Consider the following 14,629-nt stretch of genomic DNA (forward strand, 5'->3'; position numbering starts at 1 on the left):
AATGTAAGGCGATGGGAGACAGTTTTCATTTATTTATTGCGCAATTGATTGATCTTACTCAGTGGCATTTCACTGTCTGATTCTATTTTTCCCTAGGGTATGATAAACTGGTCATTAAAACATCATTCTATTCCCTAATTGTCTATTCAGAGGGTTTGTTTAGTTCTATTTTACATGCTTGACTCAGCAGTTTTAAAACATTTGAGAAAAGGTGAAAATAAAAGCTTGATGGCCAACTATCAAAATGTCAGAATATCATTTTCTGAAAAGTGTTTGTTTAAAAAATGCACCTGGAAAAGAGAACTGTTTGCAAAAGGGCAGGCACATCAATTTCATTTGTCATCACATCAATGGGTAGGTGTGCACTCCCACTTAGGAGTAAATAACATACCACTATCATGATAAGCTGTCATTGTGTTCTGCTGAAACTGTGGGGAGAAGATTGAAAACATGTTTCACATCCAGGAATTCCCCTTTTTTCTTTTAATCAAGAAATTATGTCCGATTTGAATTCCATTACTACTGAAGCAAAATCAATGCAAATCTCTCTCTCTGACCATTGTTCCAAACATATACCACTGTCAAAAAGTACCGGTGGTCTAACTCAAATTCATACATTGTTGCATACCGTATTTTCGCAACCATAAGGCGTAGTTAAAAGTCTTAATTTTTCTCCAAAATGGACAAAGCACCTTATAATACAGCACACCTTATGTATGCGCTGAGGTCCGAAGTCTTGTGTGATTACTTCAACTAAGAATAACCACCTACACTGGTTACATAGCATGCTAACTTACTAGCATGTTAACTTGTTTGACATGTAGCAATAAAAAAATATACTGAAACAATCTGGTTAGTCAGATTAGACTTGTCACGTCCCATCGGAACGAGAGTAGGGCCCAAATGCAGGACTCGGAAGATGCAAGGTAGTTCAAGGAGACACGTTTATTAAATGCAGAGGTAGGGGATCGAGCAGGCAGTCCGGTGCAGCAGCGGTAGTTGGGACGTCGGGCGAAGAGAGCACGTGAGCAGGCAGACAGGAGTCGGGACACAGGAGAACAACCAAAGCAGGCAGAAGTAACGAAGGAGTCAGGCTTACAAGGTTGGTCGGAGAACAGGCGAAGGTCGGTACACACAGGTTGACGATCAGGAATACCGGAGCACTCGAACGGGACATGAAGCTCAACGAACTGGCGCCGGCCAGTTGTCATCGGGGTCATATAAATCCACAGCATAATCAGGCTGCATGAGGCGCAGGTGTGCACCTTCCAATCAGCGCACTTGCGTGGACACCCGCACAGCTCGTGCTGGAGCGGCAGGATCATGACAGTACCCCCCCCCCTCAAAGGCACGGCTCCCAGACGTGCCTACACGAAAAAACACACAATAATTAACACAGGCAGGGGTGTCCGGAGGAGGGCACCCCCCCCCCCCCGAACCTCAGTCTGGTGGCTATCCAGGCCACCAAACACAAGGCGTCCAGGTGGACATGTCAGGAGGACGACCCGGACGGCAAGCAACAGGGTCCCCAAGGGGCGATTCAGGCGGACGACCTCTGTGAGGAACCAAACGGCGAAGCAGGAACCAGAACGAGGCAGGCCACAGCTCAGGACTAGAACCTCCAATGCCGTGATTGCAAGACGACCAGGGATTGGTCGCCACCGAGGCTTGGTCAGTAGGCAGCCGTGGATTGGTCACCAATGAGGCCAGGTCATGAAGCGGCTGGGAGCCATCTGGAGCGAAAAGGATGATGGAGAGAAGGACCAGCGCCATGAGCGCCTTTCCGAAGTCTCTCCAGCTCCAGGGTGGCTCCACAGAACTCCCCAGCTCCTCCTGGACCTCAACGTGAGAAGGCGGCGACACCTTCGCCTCCTCCTGGACAGCAACGTGAGAAGGCGGCAACACCATCGCCTCCTCCTGGACAGCAACGTGAGACGGCGGCGACACCATCGCCACCTCCTGGACAGCAACATGAGACGGCGGCAACACCATAGCCTCCTCCTGGACAGCAACGTGAGAAGGCGGCAACACCATCGCCTCCTCCTGGACAGCAACGTGAGACGGCGGCGACACCATCGCCACCTCCTGGACAGCAACATGAGACGGCGGCAACACCATCGCCTCCTCCTAGAAAGCAACGTGAGAAGGCGGCAACACCATCGCCTCCTCCTGGACAGCAACGTGAGAAGGCGGCAACACCATCGCCACCTCCTGGACAGCGACGTGAGACGGCAGCGACACCATCGCCACCTCCTGGACAGCAACGTGAGAAGGCGGCGCCAGTACCACCTCCTCCTGGACAGGAACGTGAGAAGGCGGAGGCAGCATCACCAACTCCACCTCCTCCTGGACGAGAGCGTGAGGCGGCTGGGGAACTGTCGCCACCTCCTGAACAGCAATGTGAGAAGATGGAGGCAGCATCACCAACTCCACCTCCTCCTGGGCGGGAACGTGAGGCGGCTGGGGAACCGTCGCCGCCTCCTGGACAGGAACGTGAGAAGGCAGCCTCAGTGTCACCGTCGCCACCTCCTGGACGGGAACATATGGGCGTGCCCGTCGCCGACAGAGCAGGAACGGGGAGCGACCGCGGGCCGGTCGCCACTGGTACTCCAGAGCACGGACGAGAAGCGGCTGTGGAGACGTCGCCACCTCCTGGACAGCAACGTGAGGCGGCACCGAGTCGGTCCCCACTGCCACGTGAGCTTGCAGTGGATCCGTTGAAACAGCAACGTGGGCGTGGCGCAGTGGCGAATCCGTTTTCAGGGATACGTGAACGAGAGTCGGTAGAGAGTCAATCGAAACTGACACGTGGGCGTGTCTCGGGAGCGGGTCAGTTCCGACTGCCGCGTTAACTCTGCTCGGAACAGCCAAAACTCGACGTGGGAATGGCGAGGAGGCGGGTCAGTTCCCACAGCTACGTGCGCTTGGCGAGGTGGCGAGTCCGTACCCACTGCGACGTGCACCTGACGAGGTGGCGAGTCCATTCCCACTGCGACGTGCACTTGGCGAGGTGGCGAGTCCGTACCCACTGGGGCGTGCGCTTGGCGAGGGGGCGGGTCTGTTTCCACCGCAACGTGAACGAGAGTAGGCAGAGAGTCAGTCGAAACTGACACGTGGGCGTGTCTCGGGAGCGGGTCAGTTCCAACTGCCACGTGAACCTCCGTCAGCAGCGAGTCCGTCGCCGTTGCGACATCAGCATAGCTCGGCCGGTTCGCCAATCCATGCCGGACCTGGGACGTGAGAGCCGCCAATTCGGCGCTCTGCTGCTCTATCTCCCCCCGCATTTCACTGTACAAAAGATCAAAAAAAAAAAAAGGAGCTGCAACAAAATGACACAATCCAAACAAGCTCAGGAACAAATTCAAGAAATAAAGTAATTGACATCTGGCAGTCTGGCAAGGGTTACAAAGCCATTTCTAAACCTTTAGGATTTCAGAGAACCTTAGGAAGAGCCAATAACTTCAAATGGAGAAATTATGGAACAGTGGTGAACCTTCCGAAGAGTGGCTGGCTGGCAAAGATTACCTCAAGAGAACAGCAATGACTCATCCAGGAGGCCAAAAAGGAACTCAGGACAACTTTTGAGGAACTGGAGGCCTCCCTTGCCCAAGTTACAGCCAGTGTTCATGACACAACAATAAGAGAGGAACCAAGTAAAAATGGCATTCATGGCAGAATTCCGAAGCAAAACACACTGCTGACCATGTACATAAAGGCTTGCTGTATTTTGCAGAAGACAAACAAACAAAAAACATTGATTAATGCCTGACGGCACGGTGCTCAGCTGGTAATGGCCCTGTCACACCATGACGTTCTGGCCAGCTTCCTATAGCGTTTGAGGAAACATTGGTAGTCGCCCATGGTCGCCGGGATAGCCTCAGAGTAGCGTTGTTTCCACGCCAGTGAACGTCAATGATCGCTGGGAATCGGCGGAGAACGCCGGTCTGGAAAAAAAGTTTTGAACATGCACAAAAGTTCTCACCGAGACCAGCATTCATCAACGTTTAATTTTAAATGCTCCAGAACGTTCAAGAACATCCGTGGAATGTTTTACTAAGGTTCGCCGAGCGTTGCACGCGTTTGCCTATCGTTAGTCAGTCATAATCTAGCTTTACTTGGTTGTTACTCAATCGTTAGCTTTGCAGTGAACGACTCACTGGCAATCTGTCAACGCCCACTGAACAATCCCCTAGCGCACACAGCGTGTAACCAAAGTGAAACGAACGTCGTTTGGTGTCCATTGAGCGTCATTCGAGCGTTTCCCGAACTTCCATGCATATGGGTATATAAACCAATGCTTTGTAAAAGCAAGGTCCAATGTGGAGTTTGCATGTTCTCCCCGTGCCTGTGTGGGTTTCCTCCGGGCACTCCAGTTTCCTCCCACATCTCAAAAACATGTAACATTAATTGGACACTCTAAATTGCCACTAGGTGTGATTGTGAGTGCGGCTCTTTCTCTCCATGTGCCCTGCGATTGGCTGGTAACCAGTTCAGGGTGTAGCCCGCCTCCTGCCTCTTGACAGCTGGGATAGGTTCCAGCACACCCCACGACCCTCGTGAAGATAAGCGGCAAAGAAAATAGATGGATGGATGAATGATTCCCAAGACTTTTGGGAGAATATTATATGCACTGACAAGATGAAAGTTTGTTTGTCTTGTTACAGCTGATGCAAATGGAGCATGGCATTTCAGAAAAAGAACATCGTACCAACAGTTAAATGTAGTGGTGATCGTGTGATGTCTGTGGCTATTTTTCCTCTTTCAGGACCTGGACAACTTGCTGTGATTGGTAGAACCAGAAATTCTGCTCTTTGGCAGAAACTCGTTCATTGAGTCATTCATCTTCCATTCCACTTCTCCTAACTAGGGTCGCAGGGATGCTGGAGCCTATCCCAGCTATCTTCAGGCGAGAGGCAGAGTGCACCTTGAACTGATCGCCAGCCAGTTGCAGGAAACATAGAAAAAGATAACCATTCACACCAACGAGTAATTTAGAACCTTCGATTAACCTATCCTGCATGTTTTGGAGATTTGGAAAGAAATCAAAGCGCCCGGAGTAATCCCACACATGCACAGGAAGAACATGCAAACTCCAGACGGTCCTCAGAACTCTGAGGAAGATCTGCTAGCAAGTCAGCCACCATGCGGGCTTAACAAAAAATCCTGAATGGCATTGTTCAATGATCAATTTGTGAGCTCAAACTGAATCGCACTTGGGTTCTCCAGCAGGATAACAAGCCAAAACACACCACTAAGTCAATTTCTGAATGGTTTATGAAAACAAAATGAAGGTTTTGGAATTATCTAGTCCAAGTCCAGGCTTTAATCTGATTTAAATGAAATGGTATGACCTTAAAAAGTTCATGCTCGAAAACCCTCCATCTTTGCTGGTTTCCAACAATTGTGCAAGGAAGGGTGGGCCAAAATATCTCCATAGGGATGTGAAAGATTCATTGGAAGTTATTGAAAAGGCTTGATTTCAGTTGTTGCTGAGAATGTACCTAAATGTCATGAGGTTTAAGGGCCATTATATTTACACTCAATCACCATTTAAAAAAAACACGACTTGGGTTATATATTTTTATGTTTACATTTGTTTGCTGATATTAAATATTAAATTAGGGAAACTATGCAAAATACTTAAATTGAGTAAGGGATCAACACTTCTCTACAGTAGTGTCCAAACCCCAATTCCAATGAAGAATGTGACATTGTTCAAAGCGTACGTAAATTAACACAGCATATATTGTTTTGCAAATCCTTTTCATCCTACAGTATAGGCAACTGAATACACTACAAATATGAGCTACAGTAATTAATGTTCAAACTGAGAAACTTTTTCTTTTTTTTTGTATATATTATCTCATTTTATACTTTGATGCATGAAACATGTCTCCCAACCCCCCATGCCACAATACAAAAAAAAGCAGGGACAGACCTTTTTTTACAATTATCACATTTCCTTTTCACAATAAACATTTGAGAACTGAGCACTGGAGTTGCTTTGGAAGTGGAATGCTTTCTCATTCTTCCTTGTTGTAAAAATTGACTTGTTCAACACTCTGGGCCATCCATTGTCATATAATACACATTTTCAATGAGAGACAGTTCTGGACTGCCGGCACAGTATTCACACACTGTAAATATCAGCCACACTTTTGTAAAGGGCAGAATGTGTCTTGGCATTGTCTTGCTGAAATAAAAAATAAAAAATATATTTTTGGATGGCAGCATATTGGATGTACAGTACCTTTCAGCATTCATGGTGCCTTCACAGATGTGCAAGTTATCTATGGCAAGAACATGGACACACCCCAATACCATCACACCCACTGGTTTGTGACTAACAATAACAACATAACAATAACAATCCTGATGGTCCTTTTTTTTTTTTCTTTAGCCCTGAGGACATGACGCCCATGATTTCCAAACACAATTCGAAATGAGGATTTCTGAGAGTATACAGGACACTTTTCCACTTTTCATAAGTCTATCTCTGCATGGAGAAGTCGGCAACATTTCTGGGTGTTGTTGATTTATAGTATTGCATTCGCTTTGCATTGCAGAGTTTTAACTTTTATTGCACTAGGCTAAAACAAAGTTGTTTTTTAGCATTTGTTGGCGTAGCGATAAAATATGTTACGCAAACAATGATTTCTAAAGTGCTCCTGAGCCCACGTCACAATATCCTTTGCACGATGTTAGTTGTTTTTTTTCCCCGTAGTGCCACCTGAGGGATGGAAGGTCACAATCATTTAATTTTGTTTTTTGCCACTTTTGCGCAGCAATTTCTTCTTATTCTCTTGATTTTTTTTTATAATCAGCGATGAAATCCCAAAATTCCTTTCAATTTAACTGAGAAAATTTCTTCAACTCTGGGACATGGATCACACAGTAGTTCAGAAAATGGAAAACTTCGTTCCATGCTTGCTTGGTAACAACTGAGCCTTTCAGAGTTGCTCCTTTTACACCCAATCGTGACCCTCACATGTGACCAACTATCATGTTGCTGTTCACCTGTGAAGTTAATTGAAATGTGTTTGATGAGCATTCCTCAATGTTCCCCCCCTTTTTTTTTGCCCTTGTTCCAGATTTTTTGTAACGTGTTACAGGTATCAACTTCAAAATGACAGAATAGTTGCATAAATAACTTTAATGTTGAACATTGTTGTTGTAGGGTATTGAATTGAATAGAATGTTAAAAAGGACTTTCACAATATTATATTGTTTTTATTTACATTTTATACATACACATCTCAACTTAATTAGAGCTGGGGTATGTTCTTGCTTGAAAATGTTCTTAATAGTGAATTAAGGAGTAAGAAGGCACCTGTAATTTACTCTACATTGAAACAAAGGGAGTAATTGGTTGGATGTCACTAATTGTTCAATTGCTCCTGGTTTGATACTTCAGTTCTTAACATATTGAGCAACATTGGTCTGATATAATTTGGTTTTGGTTTCTATTGTCTTTATTGTTTATCTTCAAAACATATTCCGAAGAGCTAAAATTCAGTCTTATGTTGTACCACCATTACAATGTATGCTTTATTCAAAATCCTAGATCAGTTTTAGATGTCAACTCTATGTTAGTATTTCCATAAGAGCTTATGAATTCAGTTTTGTATTGAAAAGATGGCACTGACATTACCTTCAGGGTTGATCCTTAATGGGACACATTCTTAAATCTGAATAATTTTGAGCTTTACCAAGATTAAAACTTCTTTAGGATGAACATATTATGCACAATCACACTGTGGATCAATCTGAGATTACATAGAAAGGATCATGGGAGTAATTTGTAACTCCTCACCATGGCAACCTTATTTACAGCCAGATACACCACATTTTTACCTTTCTTAATGCTGCTTTGATCAAAATGTTCCAAATTCACAATCCACACTAGTGAATTCATATTCTACAAGTTTTTAACACATAAAACAAATTGGTGTTAGCAGTATTTTCTTGTCTCCATTTAGATCATTTATATTCATCTTACGTTTGAAAGAAATTAAGACTATTTGCCATGCATTTTTTTTTTTTTTTGCAGATTCACATACACCTTGGGAGAAGGGATGTGGCTGCCTTTGAGTAAAAGCTTTGTCATCCCACCTGCAGAACTCGCCATCAACCCCTCTGCTAAATGCAAGACTGATATGACAGTTATGGAGGATGCTGTAGACGTGAGGTGAGCACTTCTACTCGATGGACCTTGGACTGTGAACAAATCCATGCAAGTGCTTTGGAGCAAAATACAAAACAGAAAACAAAAACAAAAAAAAAAACAACAGGTAATAAATGAATAAAACGAAATGTAATGAATAGGTAACATGAATGAAATTGGTAATCCTCACAAAATGTTTGCTTCGTCTTTTAACGATTCCCCAAAAATATATGATTAATTATTTGATTATCACACAATTAAGAGTTTCTATTCAATCTACATTTTGGATTTTTATTTGCAGCATTTTAAATGCTGTAAATAAAATTACACTGTCCAGTGAGAATGATGAAGAGGGTCAAATTGTGACTGTCACTCTATTTCTGTCACCTACATTTGAAGAATGTATGGGTGTCGTCAGTCATGCCTGCAGATATAAATTTATGGGTGTGGTCCACCAGTCATGCCCGCATATATAAAGTTGAGTGTGTGTGTTCTGTTTGTAATTATGAGTGTACCCCTTTAACCGTGGAGGGGGCGGTGTCAGGTAACCTTTAGTCCTTAGAGACCGTGTGCTTCCTTGTTAAAAAAAAAAAAAAAAGAAAAAACAAAGATGACAGGCTGTGGTTCACTGCGCTGGATCGGTTTTCATGTGCGCTGAGAGTGTGCGACAATTGCGCAGTGGCGCAGCTTAGAAGGAACATAGGTCAAGAATATACTAAATGAGACGTCTTTCAATATCTACTTATTTCTACTCACTCATAAATTTCACACGCGTGATTTTTCGTGCTTGACTGTGCAGATTTGAGAGTGCGATGGTGTGCGGGTGCATGCGTGCCCGTTAAATCACAGTGACTGCTATTTGTTAGGCAACTTTTACTTTCTGTGATATTTAGCACAGAATAAAAATACAGTATATACATGCAAACATGGGGCATTGCAGTTTATCATACATACAATTATGGCATCCATCCTATACTAGAGGCTGGACAGATTTTCTTTTTCTGCCTTCAAACCTTTCTACTACAGTATGTTAATCCTCACTGCTAAGGCTGCTAAGTGTTAGTTTGAGAGTAAAGACAAATAGTAGAGAACAGAGTTTTCAAACATACGGTCCATAGGACAAATCAATTCTGCTATAGGGTATAATTTTGGTTAGAAGATACATTTTAAAGTTAAAAAAAATAAAACAGACAGTGGGTGCGAAATCAGGATAATATTGAGAATTCTTATTCTCTCTATTCTCTTTATTCTCTCTTATTCTTAAAAAATGGAGTGGTAATAATTCCTTCAGAAATATATTTAACTTAACAGTGTATTGCTACATTTTTCAGCTCCAAATGAGTATAACTAGGTTTTGTGGCTGAATGTACAGTGACTACACTCACATAATATTACAGTTATTATGGACATGCTAGGTGACAAAAGTGAAGCATAACAAAAACTCGAGGCTGTTTTGTAAAATGATTTTTTTACAGTCATAAAATCTAAATATGTTCCCAATATACTTGGTTTGTTTGGCATCAAAACAAAGCAAAGCAAATGTTTTCATATCGCGCATTACATACACCAGGTAACTCAATGTGTTTTACATGATTAAAAGCATTCAAATACCAAAAGAAAAACGTTTTAAAAAGTACAATCAAAACATCTTTTAGTACAAGAAATATCAATGACAAGTGGAAGTACTCTAAAACGCATGAGGAAAAACAAAGGGTTTTTGATTTTTATTTGAAAACACTCACTCACACTTGGGTTTACGTCACCTCTGTTTTCAACTGATTCATTTATTTTTTTTTTGCAGCATAATAGCTAAATGCTCCTTCACCATGTTTGCTTCGGACTCTGCACTCCATTGTTAGACTTGAGTCAATCGATCTCAGAGCAATATTGCGTTTGTATTCCATTAGCATTTCTTTCTTGTATTCGGAACCTAAACAAGAGACCTGTAGCAGAACTGTTCTAAAACGGACAAAAAGAAAACACTGTTATTTGTTACTATATCAAGTGTAGTAAAACGTTAATTGTCTTGTGTCTTTGACATCAAATTAGCCTGTACTTTGTGAAGCCCCTGAACTAGGGTTAGGTTAGTTTGACACCCCTGGAGGATGGATTACCATTGTCCATGCTCTGTGCCAGGATTAATTCTTTTCTTAAAATAAATTAATTACTTGTGCCATGATATTTGACTAAGACACTGTGGTATCGAAGAGATAACAGAAAGCAGAGTTGGAATTAGTGAAAATGAAGATGTTGAGGGTCTCTCTGGAAATGACTACATTGGATAGGAATAGAAATTAGCTCATCAGAGAGATAGCCGAGGTTAGATATTTTCCAGGCATAAGTTACAAAGAGCAGACTTGTTGCATTCTAATAAAAAAAGGCTATCCCTTTTCTGAGCCGCTTATCCTCACAGAGAGCAGGAAGCAGGGTACACCCTGAACTGGTCGCCAGCCAATTGCAGTGCACATGGGGATGAATAACAGTTGCACTCACAATCACACTTAGGGGCAATTTAAGTGTCCAATTAATGCGTGTTCTGGGGATGCGGGAGGAAACCGGAGTGCCCGGAGAAAACCCACACAGGCACGGGGAGAACATGCAAAGTCCACACAGGTGGGGCCGGTATTTGAACCCCAGTCCTCGTAACTGTGAGCCCTCTAAAGCTATTCCACTGTGCCACCTCAACACATCATATTTACTTTATTCTGATGAGAGCTGCAAATGTTGCCACGCTGCATTTATACAAAAAAAAAAAAAAAACTCAAAATATTCCACAGTTGTTTACCTTCATGTCTATGTGGTGTTAATGAGCGCCGCCATTATGACTGAGTGCGCAACACTTTAGCGTATCCCCCGGGGGTGGGCCAAGCCCTTTGTTTTGTAGATAGGGCGAGGGATAAAAATCCTGCATTGTTTGATGGAGTCTCCTGCTCCAAAGACAATTTTGGTGCATTTTTGCTAGAACACGAGTCTCCATTCGAGGAATGAAGCGCAGACAAACGAGACCCTTTACTTCGTAATACTAAGCAAGCACGTACTATTGTTTTATTTCAGATAAAAATATTAAACACAGGGACGGTCATTATCACCATTCTGTTGTTAGTTACATATTGTATTTCTCTCTTCCCTACAAAATTAGATGCAAATGCACTCATTGTGCCATACAAAACTTTTTAAAGTCAGTCGATAGAGGTTCGGTATTGTCATCTCACAGTGAAAAGCAGAAGCACACCTGCACATTGCTTTTTCGAAATAATTACCATTTATACACCACAAACCATTTGTTTAGGTGTTTTTTTTCCCCCAGACAGAATAAGTGAGAAACCAATAGTGTCTTTGTAGATTTTTATTACAAGGAAAAAACAAGTCTTTGCAAAGAGAGTAAAAGTTCCAAATGTTATGAGTTATCACTGAACCCCAGGCAAATAAACAACTTCGTTATATCGCAGTGACAGAGACAGAGCAGGAAAACAAAACAATTATCTTTGTCCAGCTGCACTCAACTTATATTTTTCCAAAAACAGCATGGCTGAGAACAACTTGTTCACACAGCATGGCTGGAAAAGAGCACATAGTCACAAGTGAACAATATTTAGTTAAGTTTGAACATTGAATTTTTCATTCCTAGGACAATGAAATTATGTATCTGCTTATTTTTGAATAGTCCAAGGAGGCAATTATCAAATCTGATTCATTAATCATTCATGGATATTAATGAATGGCGCTAAACGTCAAAGTCTGCGCACTAATACAAACTGTACATCCATCCATCCATCCATCCATTTTCTCCCAATTTTCTGGGTCAGTTTGCGAGGTAAGTAACTTCAGCAGGGATACCCAGACTTCCCTTTTCCCAGCCACTTCTTCCAGCTCTTTCGGAGGGATCCCGGGGCGTTCCCAAGCCAGCTGAGAGACATAGTCTCTCCAGCGTGTCCTGGGTCATCCCCGGGGTCTCTTTTAGGTGGGACGTGCCCGGAAAACCTCACCACGAAGGTGTCCGGGAGGCATCCGAATCAGATGCCGCAGCCACCTCATCTCGCTCCTCTCAATGCGGAGAAGCAGCGCCTCGACAATAAGCCCCTCCCGGACGACCGAGCTTCTCACCCTATCTCTAAGGGAGAGCCTGGACACCTTGCAGAGGAAACTCATTTCGGCCGCTTGTATACGGGATCTTTTTCTTTCATTCATGACCCACAGACGCTGCACCGATCCATCTGTCGATCTCCCACTCCATTCTTCCCTCACTGGTGAACAAGACCCCAAGATACTTGAAATTCTCCACTTGGGGCATTATCTCATCTCTGACCAAAGAGAGGGCACACTACCCTTTTCCGGCTGAGGACCTTGGGCTCAGACTTGGAGGTGCTGATTCTTATCCCAGCTACTTCACACTCAGCTGCGAACCACTCCATTGAGAGTGAGAGATCACGGCTTGATGAAGCCAACAGAACAACAACATGTGCAAAAAGCAGAGATGCAATGCTAAGATCACCAAACTGGACACACTCTACACCTCGGTTGCACCTAGAGATTCTGTCCATAAAAGTTGTGAAAAAAAATCAGTGACAAAGGGCAGCCTTGGCAGAGTCCAACTCTCACCGAAAACGAGTCCGACTTTTTGCCGGTGTGACGGTCTGAGCGCTCCCCCGTGCTGAAAAGGCTCCTTGTGATGAATGTGCATACGTTACGAGCAGGGGAATTCTTGGTATGGAGTGGACGCTTACTGCGAAATCTCTCGGTCTCATAGTTCAACTTCTTCTACATAGAGGGAGCTAACATACATCATAACCTAACCCTAACCCCAACCTCAAAACCACCACCCTAGTCTGCCAATCCAGAGACACTGTCCCTGATGTCCAGACTATGTTGCAGAGGCGTGTCAACCATGACAGTCCCACAACATCCGGAGCCTTTAGGAACTCTGGGCGAATCTCATCTACCCCCAGGGCACCTGCCACCAAGGAGCTTTTTAACCATCTCTGTACTGTTCTCTTCATGTGTTTTACTTCCAAAGTGCTAACATGAATAAACAGCCAGCCAAACTCCTTTTCAAGAGCCAGGAAATGAGCGTGCTTGCTCCTTTAATGACTTCTTAACAGGTCAAGTCGGGTGACACTGTAGCGACGGAGAAAAGGAGTCGGAGGCGGAGTGTCGGACACAGGAACAGAACTTGCTTTATTGTTCGACATCAAAACACTACTCGCATAACGGCGGGAACTCTGTTAACCTTTCCTCCGGAAGCGCAACAACAAAAACAGTCCGTGCGGAACCCCGCACCCCAACTCGAGGTCCCGCGGGTGAATTATGTAAACACCACACAAGCCCCCCCAGAATTCACCCATAGTCAAAATCCTTGTGCCGTGGAGGGATGATGACCCGACCCCGGCGGGTGTGCACTGTAGGGGCCGAGGGGGGCGGGGCCGCACTGTCCATTGAGTCACGGGACAAGGGCTCAGGCGGGGTCAAGGGTACCCCGGCGGGCGCAGGGGCACAGGGCAAAGGGGGACGACCCCGGCGCGGGGGGAGGGCCAACCCCAAAGGCTGGGCAATGTCCAGGTACACGGGTTTGACCCTGTCCACGGAAACAGTCTCGGGTCTGCCGCCAATGTCCACGAGCAGGCTCTTATCCCCGTGCTCCAGGACCCTGAACGGCCCGTCGTATGGGGGGCGGAGAGGTCCACGGTGGGCGTCATGACGAACAAACACAAAATCCGCAGAGCGCAGGTGACGGGGCAGCCGGGCAGCTGGGGTGCCATGTTGCGACGTGGGAACCGGCGCGAACCCTTTTGCGGCCTCCAGCAGGGAGGACCGTTGCCTGGCTGCGGACCAGGGCGCTGTGGCGTCCGGGATGAATTCGCCGGGGACCCACAGTGGCTGGCCGTAGACGAGTTCGGCGGATGAGGACAACAGGTCCTCCTTGGGGGCGCACCTGAGGCCGAGCATGACCCACGGGAGCTTATCCAACCAGTTGCCGTCCGTCAAGCCGGCACGCAGGGCTGCTTTCATGGAGCGGTGGAACCGCTCGCAAAGACCGTTCGCCTGGGGGTGATAGGCGGTAGTGCGGTGCAGCTTGACCCCCAAACTCTCAGCGACTGCGTTCCAGAGTTCAGAGGTAAACTGAGGGCCACGATCTGAAGAAAGGTCGCACGGTGTCCCGAAGCGTGCAACCCACGTGCCGATGAACGCCCAGGCCACGTCTGACGACGTTGTCGAGGAGAGGGGAACGGCTTCGGGCCAGCGGGTCATCCTGTCCACCATGGTGAGCAACTAGGTGAATCCGTGCGAGGGAGGAAGTGGACCTACCAAGTCGACGTTGACGTGGTCAAACCTCCTCTCGGGGACAGTGAAGGGCTCCAAGGGGGCTTTTGTGTGGCGATGCACCTTAGCCCGCTGACAGGCCACGCACGAGTCGACCCAGGCCTGCACATCTTTCTTGAGACCGCGCCACACGAACTTCTGGGCCAC

The 14,629-nt window shown here is 45.4% G+C and overlaps 1 protein-coding gene across 1 annotated transcript in view; it reads left to right on the forward strand.

Annotated features, from left to right (window-relative positions):
- The window catches only part of LOC133510384 (astrotactin-1-like), a 442,032-nt gene that overhangs the window by 79,983 nt on the left and 347,420 nt on the right, over positions 1-14,629 (forward strand). The window contains exon 10 of the mRNA XM_061838217.1: positions 8,051-8,188. Within this exon, the coding sequence (XP_061694201.1) occupies positions 8,051-8,188 (138 nt within the window). The remainder of the gene's footprint in view (positions 1-8,050; positions 8,189-14,629) is intronic.

Source organism: Syngnathoides biaculeatus, chromosome 13, assembly GCF_019802595.1.
Source record: "Syngnathoides biaculeatus isolate LvHL_M chromosome 13, ASM1980259v1, whole genome shotgun sequence".
Taxonomy (NCBI): Eukaryota; Metazoa; Chordata; class Actinopteri; order Syngnathiformes; family Syngnathidae; genus Syngnathoides; species Syngnathoides biaculeatus.